The sequence below is a fragment of the Lutra lutra genome, chromosome 1 (genome assembly GCF_902655055.1).
Source record: "Lutra lutra chromosome 1, mLutLut1.2, whole genome shotgun sequence".
Lineage (NCBI taxonomy): Eukaryota > Metazoa > Chordata > Mammalia > Carnivora > Mustelidae > Lutra > Lutra lutra.
In genome coordinates this window covers 82798599-82825245 of record NC_062278.1, presented here as the reverse complement: position 1 = coordinate 82825245, position 26647 = coordinate 82798599, and the positions used below count along the sequence as shown (strand labels likewise).

General features: G+C 43.5%; 1 protein-coding gene across 4 annotated transcripts in view; it reads right to left on the bottom strand.

Moving 5' to 3' along the window:
• Positions 1 to 3156: 3156 nt before the first annotated feature.
• KCNAB1 (potassium voltage-gated channel subfamily A regulatory beta subunit 1) overlaps positions 3157 to 26647 on the bottom strand; it is a 378185-nt gene continuing 354694 nt past the window's right edge. For all 4 annotated transcript variants that reach the window (XM_047728637.1, XM_047728665.1, XM_047728656.1 and 1 more), the window contains exons 9-14: positions 26297 to 26382; positions 25295 to 25415; positions 23512 to 23606; positions 15187 to 15307; positions 9930 to 10018; positions 3157 to 4936 (exon numbers count right to left, since the gene is read on the bottom strand). In XM_047728637.1, the coding sequence (XP_047584593.1) occupies positions 4847 to 4936; positions 9930 to 10018; positions 15187 to 15307; positions 23512 to 23606; positions 25295 to 25415; positions 26297 to 26382 (602 nt within the window). In that variant the 3' untranslated portion in view covers positions 3157 to 4846. The remainder of the gene's footprint in view (positions 4937 to 9929; positions 10019 to 15186; positions 15308 to 23511; positions 23607 to 25294; positions 25416 to 26296; positions 26383 to 26647) is intronic.

Below are 26647 nucleotides of genomic sequence, written 5' to 3'. Positions count from 1 at the left end.
TAAATAACATTTGCTGTTTTTATAACTTTATAGGAATGTGTTCATCAGGAGTTTATCTTCTGTGTTGTTGAGTGTTTTGGGTAGGAATGTCCAAGAACTTGGAGACCGGGGGGGGACAAGAGCACATTTGCATAGTGGTTTAGTGTCTTCAATTCAGGGTTATATTTACTCATTGTTTCTAAGAGTTTTCAATTTACTTTTCTTTGGTGCATTATTATCCATGTGCCATCATTGGATAATGAATGAATGAGGAAGTCATGAGTCACTGCAAAATATTGTAATACATAAGAGACTTACTTTTCTTACTGTGGTAACTTTTTTTTGTAGATAAATAACTGGTCAGTAGTTTGGTGGCATGGAGTTTGTGTACCAAATGCATTTACTTATTTGACAAACCATCAGGATCTACTATTTGTTACCAGAGCAGGGCCAAGTGTTATTTTTTTTAATTGTTGGTTAAAAAAAAATTGCCACTAGATGGCAGTGCTTGTGTTGGGGGGGCAGCAATTGCCACCATTCTTAATGATTCATGTAGCTGAGACGGAGTGGTGAAAAAGGGATGAGGGGTATCAGCTTAGTACTTTTTTTTTTTTTTTAAGATTTATTTATTTATTTGACAGAGATAACAAGTAGGCAGAGAGGCAGGCAGAGAGAGGAGGAGGAAACAGGCTCCCCGCTGAGCAGAGAGCCCGATGCGGGGCTCGATCCCAGGATCCTGAGATCATGACCTGAGCCGAAGGCAGAGGCTTAACCCACTGAGCCAGCCAGGTGCCCCATCAGCTTTAGTACTCTTAATAGAATGTCTCTTGAATTCATAAACTAAACAGTTGGTAGAAAAGCAAATAAGCAAAATTTGATTTTGGTCTTGAATTTTACCTAGAGCACCCTTTGGCTCTGATAATGGTTCTGACTTTCTATACTGTTGAATTTATGTGCTTAAGTTTGTAAGGCATATACTCACATTTACAGTTTTCATTCAGGATTTACTGTACCAGTACTTGGGAATTATAGAACTTTTCCCCCAGAACTCACCCCATCATCAAAAATGGCTATGTGGCGGGGCGCCTGGGTGGCTCAGTGGGTTAAGCCGTTGCCTTCGGCTCGGGTCATGATCCCAGGTCCTGGGTTCGAGCCCCGCATCGGGCTTTCTGCTCAGCAGGGAGCCTGCTTCCTCCTCTCTCTCTGCCTGCCTCTCTGCCTACTTGTGATTTCTCTCTGTCAAATAAATAAATAAAACCTTAAAAAAAAAAGGCTATGTGGCACATAAAATTATGATGTGCTGCATCTGTTGAGTTAGTAAAAACCTGCTGCAGAATTTATATCTTAAAAAGACCCCATATCCAACACCAGTAAAATAAAAAGGGGATTAAAAGTGATTAAATATTCCCCTACACTCTTTGTGGTAAGTAGGGGCTTAAACTGCTATGTCGTTTCACATTTTCCTGTTTGTTTTTTTTTTTTTTTAATACAATTTTTTTTTTTTTTTTTTTTTTTTTTTGACAGAAATCACAAGTAGGCAGAGAGGCAGGCAGAGAGAGAGGAGGAAGCAGGCTCCCCACTGAGCAGACAGCCCCATGTGGGGCTTGAACCCAGGACCTGGGATCATGACCTGAGCCGAAGGCAGCAGCTTAACCCACTGAGCCACCCAGGCGCCCCCACATTTTCCTGTTTTTAGTTTCTCATTTACAACTTCATAAAAATCTTAGACTGAAATTATCCTTAGCCAGTAAAAATCTGTTGGTTTTCCTGTTTGGCAAATTACTCTAACTTGGAGAGAATAACTTAAAATAAGGTTTAAAGTTCACTGAAATACGGAGGTTGGATTCATACTCAAAAATTCTTGTGAAGGGTCTTGTTTATTAAATATTGGCTAAACTTCGCTTTTTAAAATTTATATTTTTCCTAGATGTTTTTGAGAGTCATGTGAATAAGTACGTCGTCTTTTTACATTATTTGACATTACCCTTTAAATTTCCCACGCATGTAAATACGCATTTTTGTAGTTACTGATCAGATGTCTGTGCAGCAGTGATGGGAATAATATGGTTCTATTACAGAGAGCATGTCAGTCCTCTTTGCCAATATGTACCAGCTGTGCTGTCCTGCCCACCCGATTTCTGGGTTTCTGGTATGTGTGCCAGTCACTTCTGTTTCTAGAGACATAAAGGATATGTAGACATAGCACTCATCTACAGATCCATCTCTTTGGGCTCTAGGGGATTAGATCCCACCTCTTTGGACTCCCAGGTAGGGAAATGAAGATTAGGAGGGGTTTTTTTAGTGGTTGGTTTAGATTTTCATGGATGTGGTTAGAGACGCCCTTCTCATTGACTTTCATGAGTTTTCATGGCCTGTCTTCTCTGACCTTTGCTTCTTAACTGATTCTGAATTTGGATTCTTACCCAAGAATTTTTAACTTAAAAATTTACCTACAGAATTCATAAAATTTGTCCTTAAAAAAAGCACCAGACTGGAAAACTGAATACTTGGGTTTTAGACCTGGTTTCTCGTTTGCCAAGGAGTGGTGCCTGGCTAAGGTGAAGCTGTGACATCTGATGACAGATGGTACACTATTGATGGAGTGAGTTCTTAACATGGAAAGCCAGCACACAAGCATCTGTCTAGTTTGCATTTTTACTGGCCGAGATTTCAAGTATGTGGATGACTGCTAACCCGGGTTACCCTTCAGAATTGTATGCTCTCTGCTACAAAATTCTTTCCAGAAAAGAATATGGGAGTATGTGGAAATATTTCTTACGGGTATAACTGACATTTCTAATTTAGTGTGTTTACCATGGCAGAAGATTCATCTGTTAAAAAAACTAGTTGTTCCCATGGGTAAGCAGTAATGTTTGTCATTTGCTTTTAATTTGCAGGTGTTTTTAAATGAGTTTGAGAAGCTTGAGCCTTAGTGTAGTGTATTTCTAAAATCCAATGAGAGGTATCTTTAGCAGTTAATCATTTTCTTCTTTAATAAGAGAAGAAAATTTGGATTGTTACTGAAATCTTTTGTTACTGCTGTTTCTATTGGGTATCGTTCAGTGTTGCTTACTTGCCAGCGTAATTTTTATTCAGATGATTCTTACTGCCTGTTTTATGGAGGTGGATATATATATAGTCCCTTATAATGAAAGAGCAGATAAAAACTAATTGAGATTAAATGCACAAAATGCTTTTATTACTCTAAGCAAATAAGTTAAATTGCATTTCCATTTAGACAACTTCATTATGCATACAGTAGTTCACTGTTTTAATACACAATGAAGAACTGAAGGATGATCCATCATTCATCTGGTACTCCTGGGTAAAAATCCCAAACTGTTTCCTTATTAGAATACAGGCAGTAATAACAAAAAAGAAAATTTATTGGTATTTCACACTAACGCTTTAAGATTTAGAATTTAATCATGAAATACGCATTTGGAAATGGTGGCAGAAAATAGCATTTTAAGCTGATAGTCTTTTTCTTCTTTAAATCTCAAAGTGATTTCTATATGGGGCACTTGATAGCCAGAAACTCGGAATTTTGTACATGCTCAGGTATCCAAATAGAAAGATAGGAACCCCCCCCCCGCTCCCACGTTTTCCCTCCTTGTAGATACACACAGTATATTGTCACAGTTTTTTTCAGGTGGAATATTCATGAGGGTAGGTAACCAGTTACTAGTGGCAAGGTTAGCCCTCAGCTTCTGTGTGCAACCCTTTTAATCCATGCAAAGAGCTTTCATGCATTTAGTTTAGTGCATATAATGTGGTTATAGAATCAGGAAATTTTGTAACATTTGCTTTTTACTAGGGACGTTAATCGACCTAGCATATGCTGAACAGTGACAGCATTTTTCACAAAGTCCTTGATTCACTTTCCTGTTAATTCCTCAAAAACAGGCATCCTATTGTAAAGTCCCAGTGCTAATTAGACAGCAAACATTTGCCTTTGTGGGTATTTTACAGGTTTACTTACAAAACTGAGCATGTGTATATTTATTTTTAAAGCTCAAATATTTAAACTTGCAGAGGCTGTGCCTACAAGCAGTCAAAGGTATAAAGCAGATTTTAATAAAATGTAGTCAAAAATGAACACTTCAGTTGCACATATATTACATTTTATTCAAAGCCTTAGCTTCCATAGCAGTGTAATCCTCCCTTTCATAAATTAGGCATAGTGTCTCAAGTGAAAGATTGGGTGTTCATCCTCTCACCATATCTGTGTGTGAATGGACACTGTTAATAGATTCCTAATAGATATTGCGGGTAAATTACAATACAGGGCATTCTTGGGGCCAAGCAACAGTGAATATTTTTACTAGGTAATGAAAGCACATACCTTGAAGTTTTAGTTTGGTTGAATAACAAGTGAAACAACTCTTGCTAACCTTAATGTGGAAATAGAAAAAAGCAATGTGAAATTGTTTCTGCTTATTCTCCCACAACTTCTGAGCAAACATAGCCTACTCTTTCTGATGCAATCCACGTTGCAGCTGTGGATTTTATGCATTTGAAAAAATACATCTGTACAGCCTTCTTTAAGTTACTAAATGCCTGAAGGTAATCTGTCCTCCCCGCATACACTTCCTGTGGTATAAGCATGAGGTGCACAGAGCAATGCAAGAAATAGGTGACTCCAGTCCAAGATAAGAAAATAGAATGGATTTCCTTGGTAGTGAGTTTTCAGATGTGCCCGTGATTCAGGTGCACAGTGGGAGCGACAGCAGATACCTCAGAATCCGGGAATACTAGAGGTTGAGCAGCAGGCTGCTAAGTGACTCAAGAGACTGGCTAGTGACACCATTCTGTACCAGCAGAGACCACAGTTTGAACCCTGCACTCCTGCGGCTCACGCACTGCCTTACGATCGGTAGTCTTTTTTGCTGTAGGGCTTGTTTCGCAATATGTTATCAATCTCATTTACCACGTGTGATGTCATCTTTGGGAGAACCTGAGGAACAGGAGAAGTACAGAGGATATGTTTAGTACTCGCTGATCATTTGTTCTTTGTGCTTAAAATTAAGCAGAGTTGTCTAGACTTGTATACATTTATAAACTACAGCTAGTAAGCTCCCCACCAGACTAAGCTCCTGAGGTCAGGGACAAGGACCTTGTTTTTTCCACCACTGCGTTACCTGTGATAAGAGTGCTGGGCTCATAGTTGGTTCTTAGAAGTATTGCTGAACTGAATAAAGGCATAATGTATAAATGAAAGCTCACAGAAATGTAAGGAAGGAGTCAGAGAATTTCAGATTTTTTTTTTAATGGTCACATAAAAGTGAAAAGAAACATGAAATTGTTTTTACTCCATTTTATCTAAAACATTTCAACATGTCTGCATAGAAGATTAAAATGCTCTGTTTTTTAAGTACTAAGTCTTTCAAATCCAGTACCTTTGACACTTAATAGCACTTCTCCATTCTGTCAAGTTGGTTTCATGCACTAAAAGGCCATTTGTGGCTAGAGGCTAGGGTTGTGGACAGCATAGGTCTAGAGACTTGAGAGATTCTCTGCCACTGGTGTTCACAGCCCTGGTGGAGGATGGCCAGGGGTTAACAGGCCTCCCTTGTAGATGGAATGAATGGCTTGGGAAAATGAGCAGTCTGAAATGGAGGGAAGAAAGTGTAGGGGGTGGTGATGGTAGGAGTAGGTGGAAAGCGAAGTTGGGGTAGTCAGCATGGAAGGCCTTGAATGCCACTGTTTGGAGATGGAACTTGCTTTTGGCAGTGGGGAACCTCTCAGGACTTCTGAGCTTCGAGTGACCCCGTCAGACATGTGGAGGTAGTCTGAAGGAGGTGATGGAAAGGGAGCAGAGATGGTACAGATTGCTTGCTGCTGGAGCCAGAGATGGTGAAAGCAGTGATTAGTGGCAGTGGAGAAGAAAAGGAGAGTGGATCTGAGAGACACTTTGGAGGCCGGTGAGGATTTCAAGACTGAGTGACTGGAAGGTTAGAGATGTTGATTGTTGAGACTGGGAACCACAGGAGTAGTCTGGAGTACAAGAGGTTTGAAGTAGGATGTGTGGAGATTAAGGTGCCTGTGGGCTATCCGTGTAGGCACGGCTCGTAGGCAGCCGAGTAGGGCTGTGGATTGGTGGCGGCAGGAAGACTGGAGTTGAGGGTTCGTGAGTCACTCACCACGGAGATGCCTGCCCCTTGAAGCCCTGGGAGAGGATGAGCTCACCCAAGGCTTGAATTTATCATGAGAAGGGGACCAGGGGTACACATTACATCAGACAAGGGACAAAGGCAGACTTCTTCACGGGAATAGACTGACCCTGTGTGGGGACTGTGGCAAAAGACAATTACGCTGGCCACTTTTGAGGTTTCGGCCTCACCCTTCCTGTGCTGCAATCATGTTGGCCGGGGTGACCTTGTCTCCACTCGAGTGCTATTCTCAAAAGCCTTAGGGTTTGGCAGGAGTAGAGCTACTCCACATGAGAAACTAGGTCTGGCTAACATTTTCCTACCCAGAGCTAAAGGGGGAGAGTTTTAATTTCCCACCAGCTTTAGCAGTCTCAGAGAATTATAACAAATATGTTCTTTAAAATGAGACTGCAACAAAGATACCCAGATCTAGAAAGTAGATTTGTAGGAAGTTTTGTCTAAAATATAGTGGGTTAGCTATGCGAGGAGAAAAAATTCTTCATTCATTACGCCAAAGTAAATTTCAGACCAAGATTTAAACATTAAAAAAAGAAACCGTAAAACTACTTGAATAAAACATGAAAATTGTATATATAGTGTTGTAAGACTTAAATTTTTAAGAAGCCATACATCCAGAATTTTATGTGAAGTCGCCCAATTTTTTAATGTTGGCAACTGTTGTAAAACATTTTCACCCGCTGCAGATTACACAAACATCCCACAGGCTACCAGCTTGGCAACCTTGCTGTTCTACTGACTGGAATAATTGGTGGATTGAGGATACCAGGGAAGGAGTGGTAAGGGAGAGGAGCCCTGGATGTGAGAAGGGCCTGACTGCCGAGAAGCCTGGGTTTCTCTGAGCGGGTGATGGGGAGCCTCAGGAGGGGGAGAGAATTGCTTCTCCCCACTTGTTAGGTTTTTTAGGATGGGGACCTGTGCGGGTGATGGCAGGCTGCCTGCCGCTGTGGTGTCTCCTCTCTTCGCTCTCCCACTTACTGAGGCTCTGATTTCTATGTCCCTCCAGCATACGCATGTCTTGGGCACGTTCCATCCCTTGGAGCAGCTGACTCTCTCGGCTCCCATTAAAAATTTCCTTTCTTTAACAACTGTTGGCACTGTGCACTTAATCCTGCAACCAATCCCACCACTGCTGGGTCCCCCCTGGCTGCCCAGTCACAACTTGCCTAGGGTGGAATATTCCATGCTGGGCTGTGAGGTAGGAGTGGAAAGGCGGAGTGGGTAATAAGCTTCCAAGGTAGCGGCCTCCAAGCTTGAGTGGGGGTCCCTTTTCTCTTAACTGGTGGCATCTCTCCTCCCCCACCCCCCACTGCCACCAATCCTATCAGCCTGAGCCTTGCTAGGGAGGTAGTGCTTTGGGAAGGTGGATTTGGAGTTTTCCTCTGAAATACATCTTTTGCAACCTGGCATACTCCCCCAGCCCTGGAGTTATTTATTTTTTAACCATTCCCAGGCAGTATGAACTCCCCCTGGGATAGCAGTGTTCACTCTGTTAGCGTGATAGGAATCTCTGTTTCTCCCTCTTTTGGCTAAGCCACCAGCAAGTCATGGTGTCTGTGTCCAAAGCCTGTGGAATCCATCCACTTCATGTCCACGGCCACCATCCTAGCTACTCCCAGCCAGCATCTCCTGTCACCAGGAAAACTGCTTTTGCCTTTCTTTATTCCACTTTCTACACAGCAGCCAGCACAATCTTTAAAAGTTCAAATAACAGTATGTCCCTCTAAAAAAGCTCCCAAGGACTTGTTGCATGTACGACAAAACTCACCTGTTTAATGTCCTGTGAAGTCTTTCTCCTGCCTGCCTCCACTTCAGTGCACCCACTGTCCCTTTTGCACACTACACGTTGACCACATTAGCGTTAGCCTTAGGCTGACAGTTACTTGAAAAATCCAAATTCCTTTCCATCTCCAGGCCTTTGCACTTGTTCCCCACTGTGTCTGGATGCTCCTGCTTGGGTGTTTCATATTTCTCCTCTTCCGGGCTTTAGCATACACGCATCCCGGAGGGGCCTTGGGCCAAAACAGCACCAGAAGTAGGCCCACCTTCTCAGTTAGTCTCTATCATAGGACCCTCTTTAGTTATTTAATAGTCTGCATATTTTTGAAATTATTATTACTTGCCTCTCCCACTGGAATGTAAACTTGAAGCTTGGATGGCATTATTCTTGTTTCCTATGGTGTCTCCAGTGCCTGTTACATAGTAGGCCCTGAGAGATCTGAATGAACTAAGGGACAGATTCCTGAATTCAATCTCAGCCAGCCTGAGAGCTCGTGAGGTCAGAGGCCTGTTTTTCCCGTCAGTACTCTTTCTGCCTAGCGTGGTGCCAAACGTATAATAGATAAGAACTATGAATGGAATTGAAATCATTGGATTTCAACTGTGTACAGACTATATGTCTAGTATCTCCATTGTCATTCCTCATCTTTTCCCAGCTTGTAAGTGAAAATAAGGTAGGTGTGGTTTTCGTAAGAGGGAGCCATCCCCCAATTCCCCATGCAGGGATGGGAGCCCACAGAATCCAGGAGGAGCTGGGGGCCTGGGAGGGGTTCTTGGTGGCAGGGGCAGAGGTGATTACCCTGCTGCACAGCTCTGAGAAAGCGACGGTGGGAGGGAGGCAGGCACCGTTCATCTCCCAGCACATCCGGGGCTATTTGCCAAGAGGGTTTTAAACCTTGTAAGTGTAATCACGTTTGTTCCCACGTCCATGTGTTTCCTTTTGGGAGGGTTCACAGGGCTTGCTTGAGGGGCAGGTGGGCAGGGGAGAGACCATTCTGTTCCCCAGGGAGCGAGAGGAAAATACACAGCCATACTTGTTTTGGCAGGTGGTGGCTGCGGCAAGAGTAGCGGGCAGGCTCCTCGGGACCCTCGGGCTGCTAGTGGGACAGGCTCAGGACTGAGGTGTGGCCTTTGAGGGTAGGGGTTGGTCGCAGTAGCCCACCCACTCCACAGGTGGAACTCCCAGGAACGTCTCTCTTCCACTTCCCCTCTCACTGTCCTTACTGGCTTCCCAGAGTACATCCGCGGGGCTCCTACCAGTTCTAGTCCGTGCAGGGGGGAAGAGTGGGGTGATAGTCCTGAACTGGCTGCTTGGGAAGATGTGATCCTGGAAGTCCAAAATAGAATGTTGAGCTTATTTCCTCTTTCAGATGTGGGAAACATTCATTCAACAGGTATTTGACTACTGGCTAAGGGATATATAGTAATGTTAGGAACTGGAAAAGCAGTAGAGATGTGGGAAAGACCCAGGTCTCGGACCTCAGGAAGCTTCCTGTCCAGCCGGGGAGACAGGTTCTACTACACGATCATAAATGCTGTGATGGGGAGGAACACATGATGCTCTGGGAGCAGAAGGGGGGTGCGGCTGACAGTGTAGGTTGGCAAATAATGGGGATAAAGAACTAACGAGTAAAGGATGTACATACATTGTCCAGTGATTCAAGCATGTTTTTATGGTAAGGCCTGGCAACCCAGTCGCCCGGTGTCCTGTTGTTTGTGTCTGAGAACGCACTGTCCGTCAACCCATCCTGGAGCATGAGCTTTGAGAATCTCGCCTCTTAATAAGAGGACACCCTGGATCCATGTACATGTTGCTGCTTGCGCCTCTGCCGCCTACACTCCCATCCTCTCCACACACCACCCCCCCAAACTAGGAATAGGTAGCCTTTGGGAAGCTGTGACACAAGAACAGAGTTGGAGAGAGATGGGACACTGCCTGGGGACATCTGCAGAAGACCATGCTATCCCCCCGAGCCTGGGGGGAAGGGCCGTGGTACTTGCCTGAATGGCACCAAGGTTTTCAATGAGTTGTTCCGGAGTGGAGGATCCCAGGAGCACGGAACTCACACCCTCATTTCTCAGGCACCATGCTGGGAAGAAAGAACATGTGGTCAGGATGTCAGAACACACTTCTGCTTACTGATTAGCTTCTAAACCCCTTTAAGCCCCACTGCTGCAACTGAAACTTAGTAACCTTTGGGGGGAAGATAGACGGTGCTCCCTAGGATTAAAAATCTCAGCAGCAACCCCTGTCCTGGAGAGGGTTCAGTAGAATCTGTGCTTTCGAGTTGAGGGCTTAGGGCACACACGCTCTCCATGAGGACTTGCCCAACGGCTGGGGTATCCAGTAGAGCTCTCCACCCCAGGAACACACCGTTGCTCCTGAAAACACCTGACCCTGCTCCCCAGCAGACGTCTGTATTCCTGTTTCTGTCTTGGCCCACAGTCTCCTGTCTTTCTTTCTTATTCATGTTCTTTTTCCTCATGTTACATATGGTCCTATAGACCCTGGGTGTCTTGTTCTTTGATTCTATACATCTCGCAGACTCAGGATCTCCCTTCCTTTTCTGAGATTCAGCCCCTGTTGATAATCTGCTTACTTAACGCTCACAAGCCTTCAACTCCTCACTCCACTCCTTCCTCTGCCATTCTGGCAACCTCTACCCTTAAACCCTCTTATCTAGCGCCATCCCTTCCTTGGCAGATGACCTGTCTTCCTACTGTATGTAGAAAATGAACTCTGTCACGTGTGGTATTCCTCAATAACCCTCAAGCATACATCCACACCCTCCAGTTTCAGAAGATGATATGTCTTGTTTCTGTTCAAGGGCAAAGTCTGCCCTGGATCCAATTCCTGTTGCCTTTTCTTGGACTTGATGCATCCATCATTTTTCACTTTCCCTGAATTTTAAATTTCTTACTACCTCCTTCATCACATTTGTCCCACCCATTCTAAAATCAGCCTCCTCTGACCCTTCATACTTGGCTAAATGTCCAAAAGGCTAGTTTGGACTCCCTGAGAGGACTCCTTAGCCCTCTAGTCTCCTTATCATGTCAGAAGCCAAGTTCCTTAGGAACCTCATTGTGGATACGGTAGATGTCCGTAACTAGAGGTCTCTGCAGACGCCTACCCACACTGTCGGCCAGACCCCCTGCTCGGGGCCCCCCCACAGGCACCGCACATCGCTTGCTGTGTATTACTAAGTCTGTCTTGGGTTCCCAGTCTCATCTTGGGGCCATCACCAAGCAACTTGGCCTTCTAACTCCCAAACCAGGGTGTTTAGCCTTAGGAACGGTTCTTTTTCTGAACCCGCATTCCCTTTTAATTGCCACGTCTAGTTGATTGTTCCTCCTAAATATTTCTGTAATCCAGTAGCTCTCGCTTTGCAGCATGCATCAGAATCCCCTGGAGGGCTCGTGAAACAAGGACAGGGGAGGGCTGGAGTGGGGGCCCCAGGGAGCTGCATGTCCCACAAGCTTCCAGGGGTTACTGATGCTGCTGGTCCAGGGACCATGCTTTCTCTGAAAACAACTTTGTTGAGGTAAAATTTCCCCATTTAAAGTTTATCATTCAATCATTTTTCCTAAGTTTATCAAATGTGCAACCATCACCATTTACAGTTAATCCCCTTTCTACCCCCAGCCCCAGGAAACCACTTATCTGCTTTGTATCCCTATAAATTTTATGACTTCGGGACATTTAATTTAAATGGAATCCTATAACCTGGGTCCTTTCTGTATGACTTCTTTCACTTAGTGTAATGTCTGTAAGGTTCACCCATGTTAATAGCATTTACTAGTAAATATTTCTTTATTGCTGAAGAGCATTCCATCCTGTGGCTGTGGAACCACACTTTGAGAATGGCTGCTCTGGTTCCACTGCCCACTGTCCTCATACAGGACTTCATTGTCTCTCCTTCACAGCCGGTTTTCCCACCTCTTGACTGGATTTTCCCCTCCCCTTCCCCCAGAATCTGTCACACATCAAGCCGTGCTTTTTCCAGGTATAAATCTGATCATGTCATGCCTGGTTAAAAGTTCTTCAACATGCACCTGACATCATCATTGTCTTATAAGACGAAGCTCTCATTTCTCATCCTGGCAAACTTACTCAAGAGCCTGCCTCTCCAGCTTCATGTCTTCTCACTCCTGGCCTTAAGCTTTTGGCTTCAGCAACACTGAACTGTTGGTAAGTCTTTTCTGTCCCCAAACATCATGCTGTTTTTCTCCTCAAGTCCTTGGTTCATGTGTGCCCTTGGCCTGGAATGTCCCTCTGCTCACTAATACCTACTTGCCATTTGAGTCTCCTCATGGGTACTGCCTTCTCCCAGAGCCCCCTTCCCTGAATCCCAGGCTGGGTTGGGAGCCCCTACATTTTACTTAACTTCCATAATCCTCTGTGTCCTTCTCAATTATTTTAATACAACACTGTATTAAAGTTATCTATTTTATTTTCTTGACTTGCCAACCAGGCTGTGAGATACGTGTTATTTGCACTTGGATGCTTAGCGCCCAGCCCAGTACCTGCACATAGTAGGTGTTTATTACATGTTTGTTGAATAAACACAGGTGTGGATGATTGATGGGTGTCCCCAAGTATTCCTTCTGCCCCGTTTGCTCAGGGCTTGCAACAGATACTCTTAAGCTGTTACCATGCTCTGGCCTTTTGGGGCAATCACTAAATCTTTCCACATGGGCAAAGTACTCTAATAAAGGCAAAACGCCAAGTGATCCGGGACTTTTTTCCACCCCCGGCTGCACTGTTTCCTGCTTTGGGCTTAGAGAACGCTTTTGACTCTGGTGTTAAAGTTTTGCTGGTGAAAGCAGGGCGCTGGGAAAATTATTGCCCCTAAACTACCTAATGTCAGCAACAGCCATTTTCCCCATGGGCTGTAGGGCATAGGAGAACCCACTGGGCAGAAGTGGCCAGCGTGATAGAGAACACATGCAGATGATTCTAGCAAGTGTCACCAACAGCCCTATCCAGAAAGCCTATGAGCAAAGTGTAAACGCTGGCTCCCGTGAAGGTGTGTGACGTGGGAGCCAGCCCACACTTGGGTTCAAGTGGTTTGTTTCCTGCCAAAGGACTCCCCCCTCCCCCTACACCCTTCTAGCAGATCAAAGGTAATATGTCTGGAAATAATTTCTTGGTTTGAGAGTTCTGCGCTTAAAAGCAAAACTACTCGGCGCCTAGGTGGCTCAGTGGGTTAAGCCTTTGCCTTCGGCTCAGGTCACGGTCTCAGAGTCGGGATCGAGCCCCACATCGGGCTCTCTGCTCAGCAGAGAGCCTGCTTCCCTTCCTCTCTCTCTCTGCCTGCCTCTCTGCCTACTTGTGATCTCTGTCTGTCAAATAACTAAATAAAATCTTTAAAAAAAAAAAGCAAAACTACTTGTTTATAAAGAAAGAGAAAAAATGACAGGCAAGCAAGACATCTGGGGGCACAGAGGGAGGAAAGGGAGAATCAAAGCTTGTTTTAACTAAAACTCAGGCTGTAGCGAGTCTTTCATGTATATCTAACATCCAGTGAAAGTTTAAATCTGGTTAAGGTTTCCTCTTGAGAAGGACACTGTCCTCTTTCAGAACTAAATTCAAAACGCACTGTCACATTCCCACTCAAAACCATATTTACAACAATTCATGTTTCTCTGTCACTCTGACCGCAGGTCATGGCTAGGAGTTGGTGGAGTTGTAGGTCCAAGGTGTCTCTTTGCAAAACCATCATCATCGTCATCATCACCACTTACTGAGCACCCACTCTTTGCTTTATATATATAATTTTCCTTTACTCTTTGCTTTATATATATAATTTTCCTTTACGCAACAGATTTATAAGGTCTGTGTTATACTCATTTTATAGATGAAAAAATTGATAGCAAATTAAATAACTTGCTCATGGTCAAATGACCAGTACTTTTTACTGTGCTTGTTAAAGCTATAGGGATGCTAATAGTCACATTATTCTTTGACCTTTTTTTTTTTTTTTTTTTTCGGGAAGGACTAAATCAAGTCCTGTATATATGTATATGTACCTGGGTAAACGATATTCCCTACCCTCTCCCCAACTACCTCCCATTTTCGTCTGTCTCCAGCTGCAGCCATTCCCTGCCTTCCAACCACAGAAGGATCTCGCATCTAACAATTACTCTGTTACGTTGTTTTCATAGAATTTACCTTGGGCTTCTTATCTCCTTATCTCTTCTTAGATTAGTCCCAATTCCTGCTGTTTCTTAAACCTTGGGAATCTTTTTCTGAAATCTGCAACCCATTTTACTCTTTTTCTCCTAGCCACCCCATGGATTCTTTCTCTCTCTCTCTTTTTTTTTAACCCTTCAGTTCCTTCGTTTGTAAGGTGGAGGTAATGATCACCAATACTCCTTACTCTGTAAGATAGGACAAGTGCTAGCATACAGCTCAGAGGACTGTTCTGATGATTAAGGAGACCGTGAGCATAAAGCGCTGCTATGGAGCACGGGAGCCAAAAGCCTCACCTCCAAGCTGCCTGTGGCTACTGGAGATGTGAACTGAGATGTACTGTAGGTATAAAATATGTTCTGGATCTTGAAGACTTAGTAAGAAGAAAAGAATGTAAAATATCTCAGTAACTTTTTATAGTCATTGTGTTTTGAAATGATAATGTTTGGGCCATTACTGGGTTAAATAAAATCCATCATTAAAATTAAGTTCACCTATTCCCTTTTGAATTTTTTAGTATGGCCACCAGAATGTGAGCCACATTCTATTTCTATTGGACAGCACTGGCACATGGCGGTTTTCAGCCATACCAGTGACCGTGATGGTTCATCAACTCCACAGTGTTAGAAGGTCACTTTTCATGGCCGCTCAGGAAGTTGCAGAGTGAAGCTGCTCCTCTAGGTAGGCTTCCATGGGGCGGTAGCCTTGGGCCCCCCCGGCAACCCCCAGCTCTGCATCTGGCCTCTCACCAGCCGCACCTTAGCTTCCACAGGGAGGGGAAATGAAGCCAGGAGAAATGCATGTCATTACACCATTGAAGGGCACTCACCCCAGACACCACGAGGATGTGTGTGTTTTCACTTGTTTGCATTTAAACGGTGTTCTAAGGGATAGAGGAAGGAAGGAAGTGTTTCTAACATGTAGACAATTCCAGGGAACTTTGAAAACTTTGTTTTAGATAATAGTAACCAGTCTGCCCTGATACTAGCTCCTTTATCGTGACAGGGACATGAAAACTCTTCTCTGTGATCCAGCAGAGCCTCCCCTCCTGGGTAGTTTTCTTACCGACAGCTAGCTGAGGTAGTGTGCATCCCAGACGCTCAGCAATTGGGGAAAGGTCTTTGAGCTTGTTCTGCTGCTTTCGGCCTTCTTCACTTACAATTCTTTCCTTCAGCCACTGGTAGCACTAGGGAGAAGAGCATTTAAATTTTTTTTTTTTTTATTAAAGATTTTATTCACTTATTTGACAGCGCAAGTAGGCAGAGAAGCAGTCAGAGAGAGAGGAGGAAGCAGGCTCCCCACTGAGCAGGGAGCCTGATGCGGGGTTCAATCCCAGGACCCTGGGATCATGACCTGAGCCAAAGGCAGAGGCTTTAACCCACTGAGCCACCCAGGTGCCCCAGGAGAAGAGCATTTAAAAGTTAGTGTCTGGTAAGGGTTTGAGGCAAAGATTGTTAAATCAATAAAGTAGGAGCACCCTCATGGTGAATTCCTGAATCTTCTTCCCTAAACTTTATGTTTCGTGGTGACCCGAAGCCTGTGCTTTTAGGCAAAGAAATGTTCCCCATGGTCTCACTCCTTGATTATTGGCTCAAGACAGATTGATTTTGACTAATAGTCACCATTCAAATCCATCAACACACAGGAAAGTTTATTATTAAAATCCTGACATACAATCAATTACATATTGCCTGCTTAGTGGAAGAAAGGATGTTTCTTATTGCATAGCCCAATTTGAGAATGTAGGAAAAAAAAAACAAAACTGACATTTCACCAAGGTCTACTATGTTTCCTTTTTGTCAAGAAAGTGGGGTGCCAACTTTGATCAAAGAAAGCCATTATCTTAACATTCTTTTAAAATTATCTTTCTCCCTCTTGCCTTCTATTTACTGCCAGTCTCTCTCTTTTTTTTTTAAGATTTTATTTCCTTGAGAGAGAGAGGGAGCACAAGTGGGGTGAGGAGCAGGCGGAGAAGCAGACTCCCCACTGAGCAGGGAACAGTGGGGCTCCATCTGGGATCATGACCTGAGCTGAAGGCAGCCACTTAACCTACTGAGCTACCTAGGTGCCCCCCCACCCTCAGTTTCCTGTTCTTACAGTGGTGCTTTTTTTCTTTCTTTTTCTTCTCCTTTTTTTTTTTTTTTTAAAGATTTTATTTATTTATTTGACAGAGAGAGGGAAGAAAGAGAACATATGAGCGGGGGGGGGGGGGGGGGGGGCAGACAGCAGGCAGAGGGAGAGGCAGAAGCAGGTTCCGTGCTGAGCAGAGCCTGACATTGACAGGGGCCTCAATCCCAGGACCCTGGGATCATGACCTGAGCCGAAGACAGGTGTTTAACCAACTGAGCCACTTAGGCAGCCCCACAGCAGGGCCTTCCTGTGAGCTCTCAGCTCCTTCCTAGAAGCAGAAAGAGGATAGCTAACAGGTTCCCAAGCATGTTTTTAAAGATTTTAAAGTGGATAAAGACTATCCCTAATGTGTATTATCTTTTGTATAGCAATTGAAACTTTAAAAGGTAAGGAAATTCAGAACAGGAACCTCTTCTGTAAAACCTCTGAGAAGAGACTGACTCTGATCTGTAGCCTATAAAGTGAGCTAATTTCCTAAGGAGACTTATCTTTTAGAACATCTCAGTGCCTTGCTTTTCCAGAAGATTTTGCTCTTACTAGGAAATGAGGGACAGTAGAACTAACACTAACTAACTAACACTGAGCAGCAACATCCAAAGGTAACGAATAGTTATAAGAATGGGTTTTATTGAAACTAATAGAAACATCCCCTTCTGTGGCAATGTGGACTTTATCCGTTGTATTGAGAAATAATTGTCACCACAGACCTTTACCTTCCCAAAGACAGCAATCCTCACAGACACTCCACCCACATGATTTCAATAGGCTGCTTGCTTTTGTTTTTTAAGTCCTTTTTTTCTTCATTCTAAGGCCGTATTTCAAAAGAAAAGGGTAACCACATTATGTTGTATTATGATTTTTGGAATGATTTTGCAGATGTGAAAAAGAAAAAGGGCAAGCTGCCCCAGTTCTGTTTGCTTCCTAGATCTCAAAGGCTTTATGGTCTGGCTCCTCCCTTGAGAGTTTGCTTAGGGACATGGCCAAGAGTTTTCCGAGCCTCAGCTCTGGGAAACCTCAGCTTCCAGGAGGAAGGGTGGCCTGGAGCACCCCTCCAGAGAAGACAGCTGGTGCCGGCGGTGATGAGTTGGGCCTCGTGAAAATGACCACTGCCATCAGGGCCCAGGAGCCTTCCCTGACCACACCTGTGTACTGGGTAGACAGGGTGCTGGGTCAGAGAGCCCCTGAACTTACTTCCCCTGTCCTCACTGGGAAAACATTACTGACCCTCACTTTAATTTCATAACACCTTTCAGGGGACCAGTAGCTCAGTGTTCTTCAAAGGAAAAAAGAAAATGGTTGCAAACCAATAGCCGAATGACTGCTTTTTGTCCTAACTAGCTGCATTCCTGGTTTCAATATATACTGCACATGCAAGGAATGGTTGGTTTATCTATCACTTCTAGAACTCCGTTTTCGAAACCTTATCATGTGGAGTGCATTTGTACTCTTAGGATCGAGTTACAAGTTTGTTGTGTATGTGTGCATTTACACACACGTGCAGACGTAACATATTGAGAGACAGACTTCTGAAAGTAACGAACGTCAAGCATTCATTTACTGAGTCACTCCCCCAACCCTCTGCACTATAAACCTCACTGCTTTAATCTGGGAAACATCAGCAGGCTAGGATTTAGAAAAAGTAGAGCCATAGTATTTATACCACTTTTCCTCATACCAAAGGAAACAAAAGCGTTTTGGGAAATAAATAGCTTTAACTCCTTTGCAAGTGGCAAAATGTTAGCATAGAGAGGAGAGGAGGCTTAATTAAAATATAAATAGGGAAGCGAACCAGTGTTTCTTTGTAAGAGGACTGGTGGTGGGTGTGGCGGTGTGGACTGGGCAGTCATCCATGGATCAAAAGCTGATTTTTTTTCTTCCCGCCCTATTCTATGACTTACCCCATTGCTGCAGTGGTTTGGTCGCGAGTTGATCTTTCAAGTAAGTGGAGGAGGGCAGGGATGGTCTTCTTGTTCATCTCAACGTCTCCAGTCCTGCCACAGTGCTTGCCACAGAGGGGGGCCCTGCCAGTATGACTGACTGGGAGGGGGGGCATCTGAGCAACCAGGGCTTCACAGAGTACAAAATAGAGCTCTGCAACGTTTCAGATGAGCACAGACACCCCCTCCTTATTCCACTACAACCTTGCAGACAGTCCTGTGTGACTCCACAGTGCTTGTAGCCCACACGGTTTCCTAATTCATTTCTTCACCTTGCCTAACAAGGCCTGAGTTCTTCCTGGAAGGCAGGGACTGTCGCCTTCTTCCCTGTACCCTCAGCACTCAACACAGAGCCCAGTACTGGCCAGATACTCAGTAAATATTTGCCAAACTAAAATGTGAGCTTTTCTGCACACATTAGGGGGCTATTGCTTTTATATGTAAATCACAAAATTCTCTGAATTTTCCTAAAGCCTATTTTCTTTGCCATCTCTCCATGTTGTGACGATTTTACAGTTAACGCTAGGGGTAGGAGTGGTCTGTGGGTCTGGCCCTGAAGCCTCCACAGTTGGCTGTCCCTTAATAATGGATTGAAACTCAGGCAGCAACTTTATAAAGCCATGGACAGAATAAGTCACATTTCATCTCTGGACTTTGTCTTGGAATAATTTAGCATCCAAGATCGCTATTATAATTTAAACTTCAAAATCTTTGGCTCAGAAGAGCAGTGCAGTCTTTGATGCTGAGGTGGAAATCTTTAGGTAAACTACTGAAGCTAAAAAATTTCCTTCGGAAATTACACTGGGCTGTGAAATGCATTTAGTTTCCTAATATGAATGCCTGGAGTACTCGAACTGCCCCTCTTCCCCCACCTTGATTTAAGTTTGCATCTTCCTATTTTCATTTGACCGGGAGGCGGGGGTGTTACATATTTTTATGATTTTTCTGTAAGACATTTTGTCAGCAACAGGAAAGAGCTGGCCATAAATTTTATTGCACTTTTCATTTCTATTTAAAATGTCTATTTAAAAGTTACACACCTGGTCCGTTGATCAGACTTTGATAATACGTTATGGCTCATTGCACTCATTCAACAAACATTTATGGAGTGCCTGTCATGTGCCAGGCTCTGAGTTTCAGCGTCTGTCATAGAGATACTCACAAATCACTGTCTGGTAGCTTGAAGAGTGTTTTGTAGTTGGGGTGCCTCTCTGGTTGACTGCCTCAAAAGCCATGTTTGTACCACTTCTTTATGGAAAATGCCCCTAATGACGGTGCATGACAGGAGCTGGTCACAGCCCTTTACCTTTTGGGCCACTGTCATTGGTCTGACAGGTTGGCTCATGACCCAGGCTTGGCCAGTCTTCTCTGGACCAAAGACCTAAGGAAAGATGGCTGTCTCTGCTCTCACATTACATGTCTGTAAGGATGTAAACCTGCAAACACCAGTTTTCCCACTCCTGGCCTCATGGAGAGGACTCGTTTGCAGTAGAAGACAATGCCCACATGCAGAGAGAAATAGAGGCGGTGGAGCGTCCTGACAATGTTCAAGTCTATGGTTGAGTCAACCCTGAGACCATCCCCATTCCAGCCTTCCCAGTGAGTATATGTTCCTCTTCTTTGATGAAATTAGTTGAATTAAATTTGATCGATTGCAATGAGAGAATTCTGCAAATTCTCTGTAAGAAGTGTTAACAGAATAATAGAGGAAGATGCAAGTAATTCAGCTCTGTAAAGCGAGGACAGGCTTCAAAGAGGTGAAGACGACCAAGCTCTGTCTTTAGAGATGAGGAGGGGCTCCAGTGCAAGATGAAAAGAAGGGCATTTGTGGGAGGCAAAGGAGAGTACAGTGCTTTTGGATGAATAGTACAGTGATATAACATGGGGAGAGACAAGAGTGGAAAAGTGGGCACCACTTAGATCCCAAGGTTATTTCCTTGAATACTTTTCTATGGGGTTTGGGTTTTGTCCTATAAGCAATGACTGGGAAGTGAATAACAGATTTTAAGCAGGGTTATGATATGGTCAGATTAGTCTTTCAGAAAGATAATTGGTCACAGTGATGACAAAAGGAAAGATAATTGGACATAATAGTTGACAAAAGGAAAAAAAAATAGAGACTGCAGATGGGAGGTTACTGCAGCAAAATAGGGAAGAAATGATGAAGGTCTGAACACGGGCTGGGCAGGGAATGGGCTCTGAGAGTCAGGAGGTGGTCTGGAGGAGTGGGGGCACCACCAGATAAGAGTGAAGGAGGAGAGGACTCAGTCTGACATAACCCTTGGCTTCTGACTGGGATGGCCAAATGGAGGGTGGAGGCACGATTAGCCAAGAAGGAAGGGTAGGCTCTGGGGGGTGATGATAGATTCCACTAGGTATGACTAATGCCCCGGGAGATGTCTAACAGACATGTGAAGAAGTAGTAGTGTACAGCTAGGCAGTGAACACAGAGGTGGTGACCAAAGATACAGAAGTCATTGTTAGAATGGCGGACCAGATGCAGCCACCCAGAAGACCCCCAGGTTCTGATACTTTCTAAAAGACCCCTAGATAGGTTCACGCTACGTTAATATATCTTTCAAATACAAGTTCAGTACTTACAACAGCATGAAATATCAGTGTCTATTTTATTGGTATAACTTAGAATAGCTGATGTGAAACACCAGCCATTTATTCTCTTTGGGGTGGGGGGAGGTAACAGCTGCCAGCTTATTTATCTTACTTGCCTAGCTTTCTATCTTTTATTTATTTATATTTTTTGCTTCAGTTATTTTATAGAAATGGTTTTCCTTTTTTTTAAAAGCAATTTTATTTTTTCATTTTAAGTTGGCTCCATGCCCAATGTGGGGCTCCAACTCATGACCTTGTGAACAAGAGCTGCATGCTACACTAGCTGAACCAGCCAGGCACCCCGCAAGTGGCATTTCTAGGTGCACGTATATTAGTATGGAAGACACTCCGGCTAATGATGTGGGAAGACTTGAGAGTCTGTGGAGCTCTAAAGAAGCCACTTTGGGATCAGAAAGAGGCTTTTCACCTGAGAGCCCTTCATGTTTATTGTTAAGGATGTTTCAGTAGATGTTGACTTCATGGAAGTCAACAATAGAAATATTTTTCTGAGTTGCTTTTGGACTTAGCCACCTTCAGTATTTTGTACCTCCTTACTTTTAATTTTTTTTTTTTTTACTTTCTCCTTTGTTAATTCATTTGTAAAAGGTGTGAAAGGTTTTTTGTTTTGTTTGTTTGTTTGTTTGCTGTATGTAAACTGCTTCCAAACAATGACAGAGGTCAGCCAATCTTACACTCCAAGTACAGTTCAGCTGCTTCTTCCTCCATTAGAAACCTGGGTTGGTAGGGAGAAAGAAATGTCTTCAGGGGAGATAAACAGAGCCAGGAAACCTGGGTTTTAGTATAAACTATTATGAGTTTATGCTCTTGGATTATTATTTGACCTCTTCGTGCTCAGCTTCTACATCTGGAAAGGTTTACCCTCTTATAAGGATAGTCTGAGAACCAGTACTCAGCATGTGCGGAAGTACTTTGAGTTTTTAAAAACATCTCGGGGCGCCTGGGTGGCTCAGTGGTTAAAGCCTCTGCCTTCGGCTCAGGTCATGATCTCAGGGTCCTGGGATTGAGTCCCACGTTGGGATCTCTGCTCAGCAGGGAGCCTGCCTCCTCCTCCTGTCTCTCTCTGCCTGCCTCTCTGCCTACTTGTGATCTGTCAAATAAAAAAAAAAAACAAAAAAAAACAAAAAACATCTCTGAAGGGGTGGCTGGGTGGCATAGTCAGTTCAATGTCTGCCTTCAGCTCAGGTCATTATCCAGGGTCCTAGGATTGAGCCCTGTGCTGGGCTCCCTGCTCAGCAGGGAGTCTGCTTCTCCCACTCCCTCTGTGTGCTCTGTGTCTCTCGCCCATTCTCAAATAAATAAAATCTTTTAAAAAAGTCTCTGAAAAAATGTAAGGCAACATGCTTAGCCACACCTGATTAAGAGTCATCTGTATCCATTTAATTTGTACAGATTAAAGGAGATGAATAAAAATGCTTAGCCCAATGCTTGGCACATAGGAGGTGCCCAGTAAAACTGCAATTTTCAATGCTTCCTTTTCTTCTTCACTTTCTTTTTTGCCTTTTTCTTTTCATATCTTCTTCCATAGGATGCTTATAGTTTTTCCTCGCTAACTTATTTAAACTTGGTTCAGAATAATGTGCAATTTTCAGAAGCAAGAGCACAATTAATATTCTAGGATAATTATATTTTGTGATAATGCCAAGCTAGAAATAGGCAAGTCACCATGCTTTAGGAGGTATTATTTTAGAGAACAAACTAGCTAATAGGTCAACTGTAACAAGCAGAAGGAGTGGGAGACCTAGAGCTTTGAAACGGTTCTGATTAGTGAAGGTCACAGTCGTCCCAGCAAGTTGATTACAGGGTTGGTGGTTCAGGCCTAACTTGGGCTGTCCTCCTGCCAACTTTGGAAACAAGATGGAAACAAGAGGCTGTGTCAGATTTTTGCTCCTTAGGGCCCTCTGCCATGTCTGAATTTTTAAAAATGCCAATATTCTCTCTCTCCCTTGACATTGCCATTTGTGATTCTAATGTTATTACACGTTGTCTCAAGTTTTTAAAAACAGACACGTTGTTAATGAGGGATGTTTGGAGTACTCTCTAATAAATTAATCATCAAGATGTTCTGAACCGAAATAATTTTATGTCAGTGATGTCAAGTATCTTTCTGTTTCAGAGAAGAATTTAATTTGTAAGACTCTGTGGCCTTTTGATCTCTGCAAAAACACCAGCCTTGAACCCCAGAGACAAGGCTTGCCTGGCTTTGTATCTGCTTCCCAAACCCTCCCTCTTTGCCCCGCCCCCCCATAAACATCAATCCCCCCTCAAGCCGGACTCAGCTACAATGGGTTTGCCCCAATTGTTTTGTCAGGAAAAGTAAAAATAGATCCTCTTACAAAGAAAAGGGATTTTACATTTCATCAATTTCCAAGGAGGAATGAAATGCTTTCTTGAACATAAGAACAAATAACAGCGTAGGGATTTAAGCCCTATAAACCCAACCAGGGCAGTGGGCATTTCCCCCAGTCCGCAGAGGAGGAGAATTTTCTGTGCTGACAGATTATGAATGCCTGACTGATACTTGGCCCTGGAGCAGAGGCCTTCTCGGGGGTTGGGGGAGCCCGACACTGGCCTGGTCAAGGCCATGCTCTGCCTGAGCCAGGAAGCCACAGGCTGCTGCAGAGCTGTTCTGTTCAAACTTTTTCCATCCCCCTCTCCCATCCCCAGACTCTTTTCTAGAAGTGGGGGAAAATACCTTCAGTGAAGCCCTAGAACTTTCAGGCACTCCATTTCCATATTTTCCTGAGATGATTCCACAGGCAAGTGGAGACCATGTCATTGCTCCAACTCCTACAGAAGAAAAAAACGGAATAAATTGCTTGTGCAAACGGAGATTAAAAGTGTGAGAGTGTTTAAAACAGGACTCGGTTAGTCACAGGAAAACAGCAAGTCAGAGAAGTAAGTTAATACCAGCATACATCTTTCCATTAATATTTATCTATTTATAAAATAATTTGTTTATTTAAAAGAGAGAGAGAGATCACGAGTGGTGGGGTGGGGCAGAGGGAGAGGGAGAAGCAGACTGCCTGCTGAGCAAGGAGCCCAATGCCGGACTCCATCCCTAGACCCTGGGATCATGACCGAGCTGAAGACAGATGCTAAACCACCTGAGCCACCCAGGCACCCCTAAAATTTAGTTATTTATAGGTTGTGGTTCATTTGTATAAGCCAATTGAACATGTACTCTCGGTTATAGGGAGCGGGCCTTGTTTTCAAACCAAGCAAGCCTAAAAACGTGGCTCACTCATACTTTGCTGGAGTCTAAGATGGATGCTTCTTTTTATACTCAGAGACCAGCACTGACTTGCACAGGAGAATGTCTCAGTGCTTCACTTGTCCCCTGAGCCTGGTCCATGGCAGCACAGTGCCTACTGCACACGAAACACAAAGAAAATGCTAACAATGCCAGTGATCCTTATTGCTGTTGATGTTCTTTTTTTTTTTTTTTTTTGGATGTCCAAAATTTTTTTTTTTTTAAGATTTTATTTATTTATTTGACAGAGAGAGATAGATCACAAGTAGGCAGAGAGGCAGGCAGAGAGAGAGGGGGAAGCCGGCTCCCTGAGGAGCAGAGAGCCTGATGTGGGATGTGGGGCTGGATCCCAGGACCCTGAGATCATGACCTGAGTTGAAAGCAGAGGCTTGACCCATTGAGCCACCCAGGCACCCCTGGATGTCCAAAATTCTTGTGTATATATTCTATACATAAGAATATATATATATATTCATATACATACTACTATCTGAGCCACCCAGGCACCCCATAAGTGGCCTTTCTAGGTGCACATATATTATAATGGAAAACACTCCGGCTAATGATGTAGGAAGGCTTGAGAGTCTGTGGAGCTCTAAAGAAGCCACTTTGGGATCAGAAAGAGGCTTTTCACCTGAGAGCCCTTCATGTTTATTGTTAAGGATGTTTCAGTAGATGTTGACTTCATGGAAGTCAACAATAGAAATATTTTTCTGAGTTGCTTTTGGATATATATATATCCAAAAATTTATTACATTTACCTACACAGACAGGTGGTGCTAGGCTTGTCAGGCAGTCTTAAACTCCCAGGTCTAACTTAGTTCCAGGCATAGGGGATAAGATAGAGATGTATAGATCCACAGTTGGTTTTGGAAAGGCAGTTATAATCTACTCAAAAATGCATACTTTGATTAGAGAAGCACCCTATGAAAAAAATGAGTTTATTCATTGTTTCTGCCCTTCTTTCTATATGCTTTTTTTTGGAACACCTCCTGAGTACAGCTTATACACCTTCACAATTTACAGCCACTTGGATTTCATCAGTAATACCCTGTAGACCACCCTGTGGGCACATCTGATTCTTCTCCAGACTCTGAAATGGATAGTTGACACAATCTCTATGTTAATTAGGACCATTAAGGAAAGCATTCCGGTAACACTTTTTTCCGGATGACTGATACTCCTGTTGTTAAACATACTCAGCAAATTTGACGGTGAAGATTACCTATTTTATGGTAGAGCTCTGGTAGCTGCACCTCCACTTTCTCTCTCTGAAAAAGATGGTACTCAGCTTGTTCACAGACCGGTGGGATCATATTGAACTGCCTTGCTACGGAGTAGGCTTCCTAGAGAGAAATAAGATTGCAACTGAATTTATACTCATGAGAAATAAGGCTACTCTGTGATTCATATGCATGAGAAAACTTCATTTTATTTTTTTTATTAACATATAATGTATTATTAGCCCCAGGGGTACAGGTCTATGAATCATCAGGCTTACACATTTCACAGCACTCACCATAGCACATACCCTCCCCAACGGCCATCACCCAGCCACCCTATCCCTCTCTGCCCACCCCCAGCAACCTTCAGTTTGGAGAAAACTTCATTTTAATGCAATCGGTACAAACCAAGAAACGTGTAGGATGCCAAGTAATAAGCGAAGTTGTGACCATCAGGCTCACTACAAGCAATATCAAATGCGGGAAATCCTTATTATTTTGGGGGAGGGTCTGGACTGGGTAAAGTCCAGGACAAATTAGTCTGTATGTGAATCATAATAGTCCATGACAATACCAATTTTGGTTTCTAACGAAATACAACGCAGACTAACATATAGAAATGTGTCATTAACAGGTTATAAACAGTACAGTTACTTAATACAGTTTTTAAAAAAGGAAGCCAGACTGTTTTGTTCACATATCTCATTAGCTGGGAAATTCATGAATTCATTCATACAATGAATTGTATTCATTGTATCTTGCCACCGAAGAGCATTCTAGAATATGATTCCTGCTAGAGACCTGCACCTTCCCTGCTGTATTCTAAGCTGATGAGATCCACCCCCACCCCATATCCATCCCTGAAATGACAGAATCAATCATAGCATTCTAGTGTCATCGTGATTGTTAGGAAAGTTCGCAAAAGGTCTTGTAATTTACACACATTATCTGAAAAAACAGCAATAAAGTATGTATTGGCCGTTTAAAAATAGAAATGAAATTACCATGATCTCCATAGCACTCCACCGAGAAGTCCCCCAATACATCGCCATTCCTTGGTTTATCACATGTGTCATGGCTCGAACAATTTCTACAGAAGGCCAAACAGCATTTCATTAGTTTCTCTGCTTTTCGGAGTTACGTGATCTTTGGTGTGTTTTTCACCCCCCCGCCCATGGCTTAGATGTTTAATGCAATTATTTGTTTTATTAAAATAATTACTTGGACATTGGTGACAACATAATAGTCTAACAAGAAATGTTGATGATTTGGAGGCTGCTGGTTCTTTGGAGTAAACTGATTTTCCATTTTCAGCTTGCAGCACTACTACTAAATGATATTAAAGACATGATGAC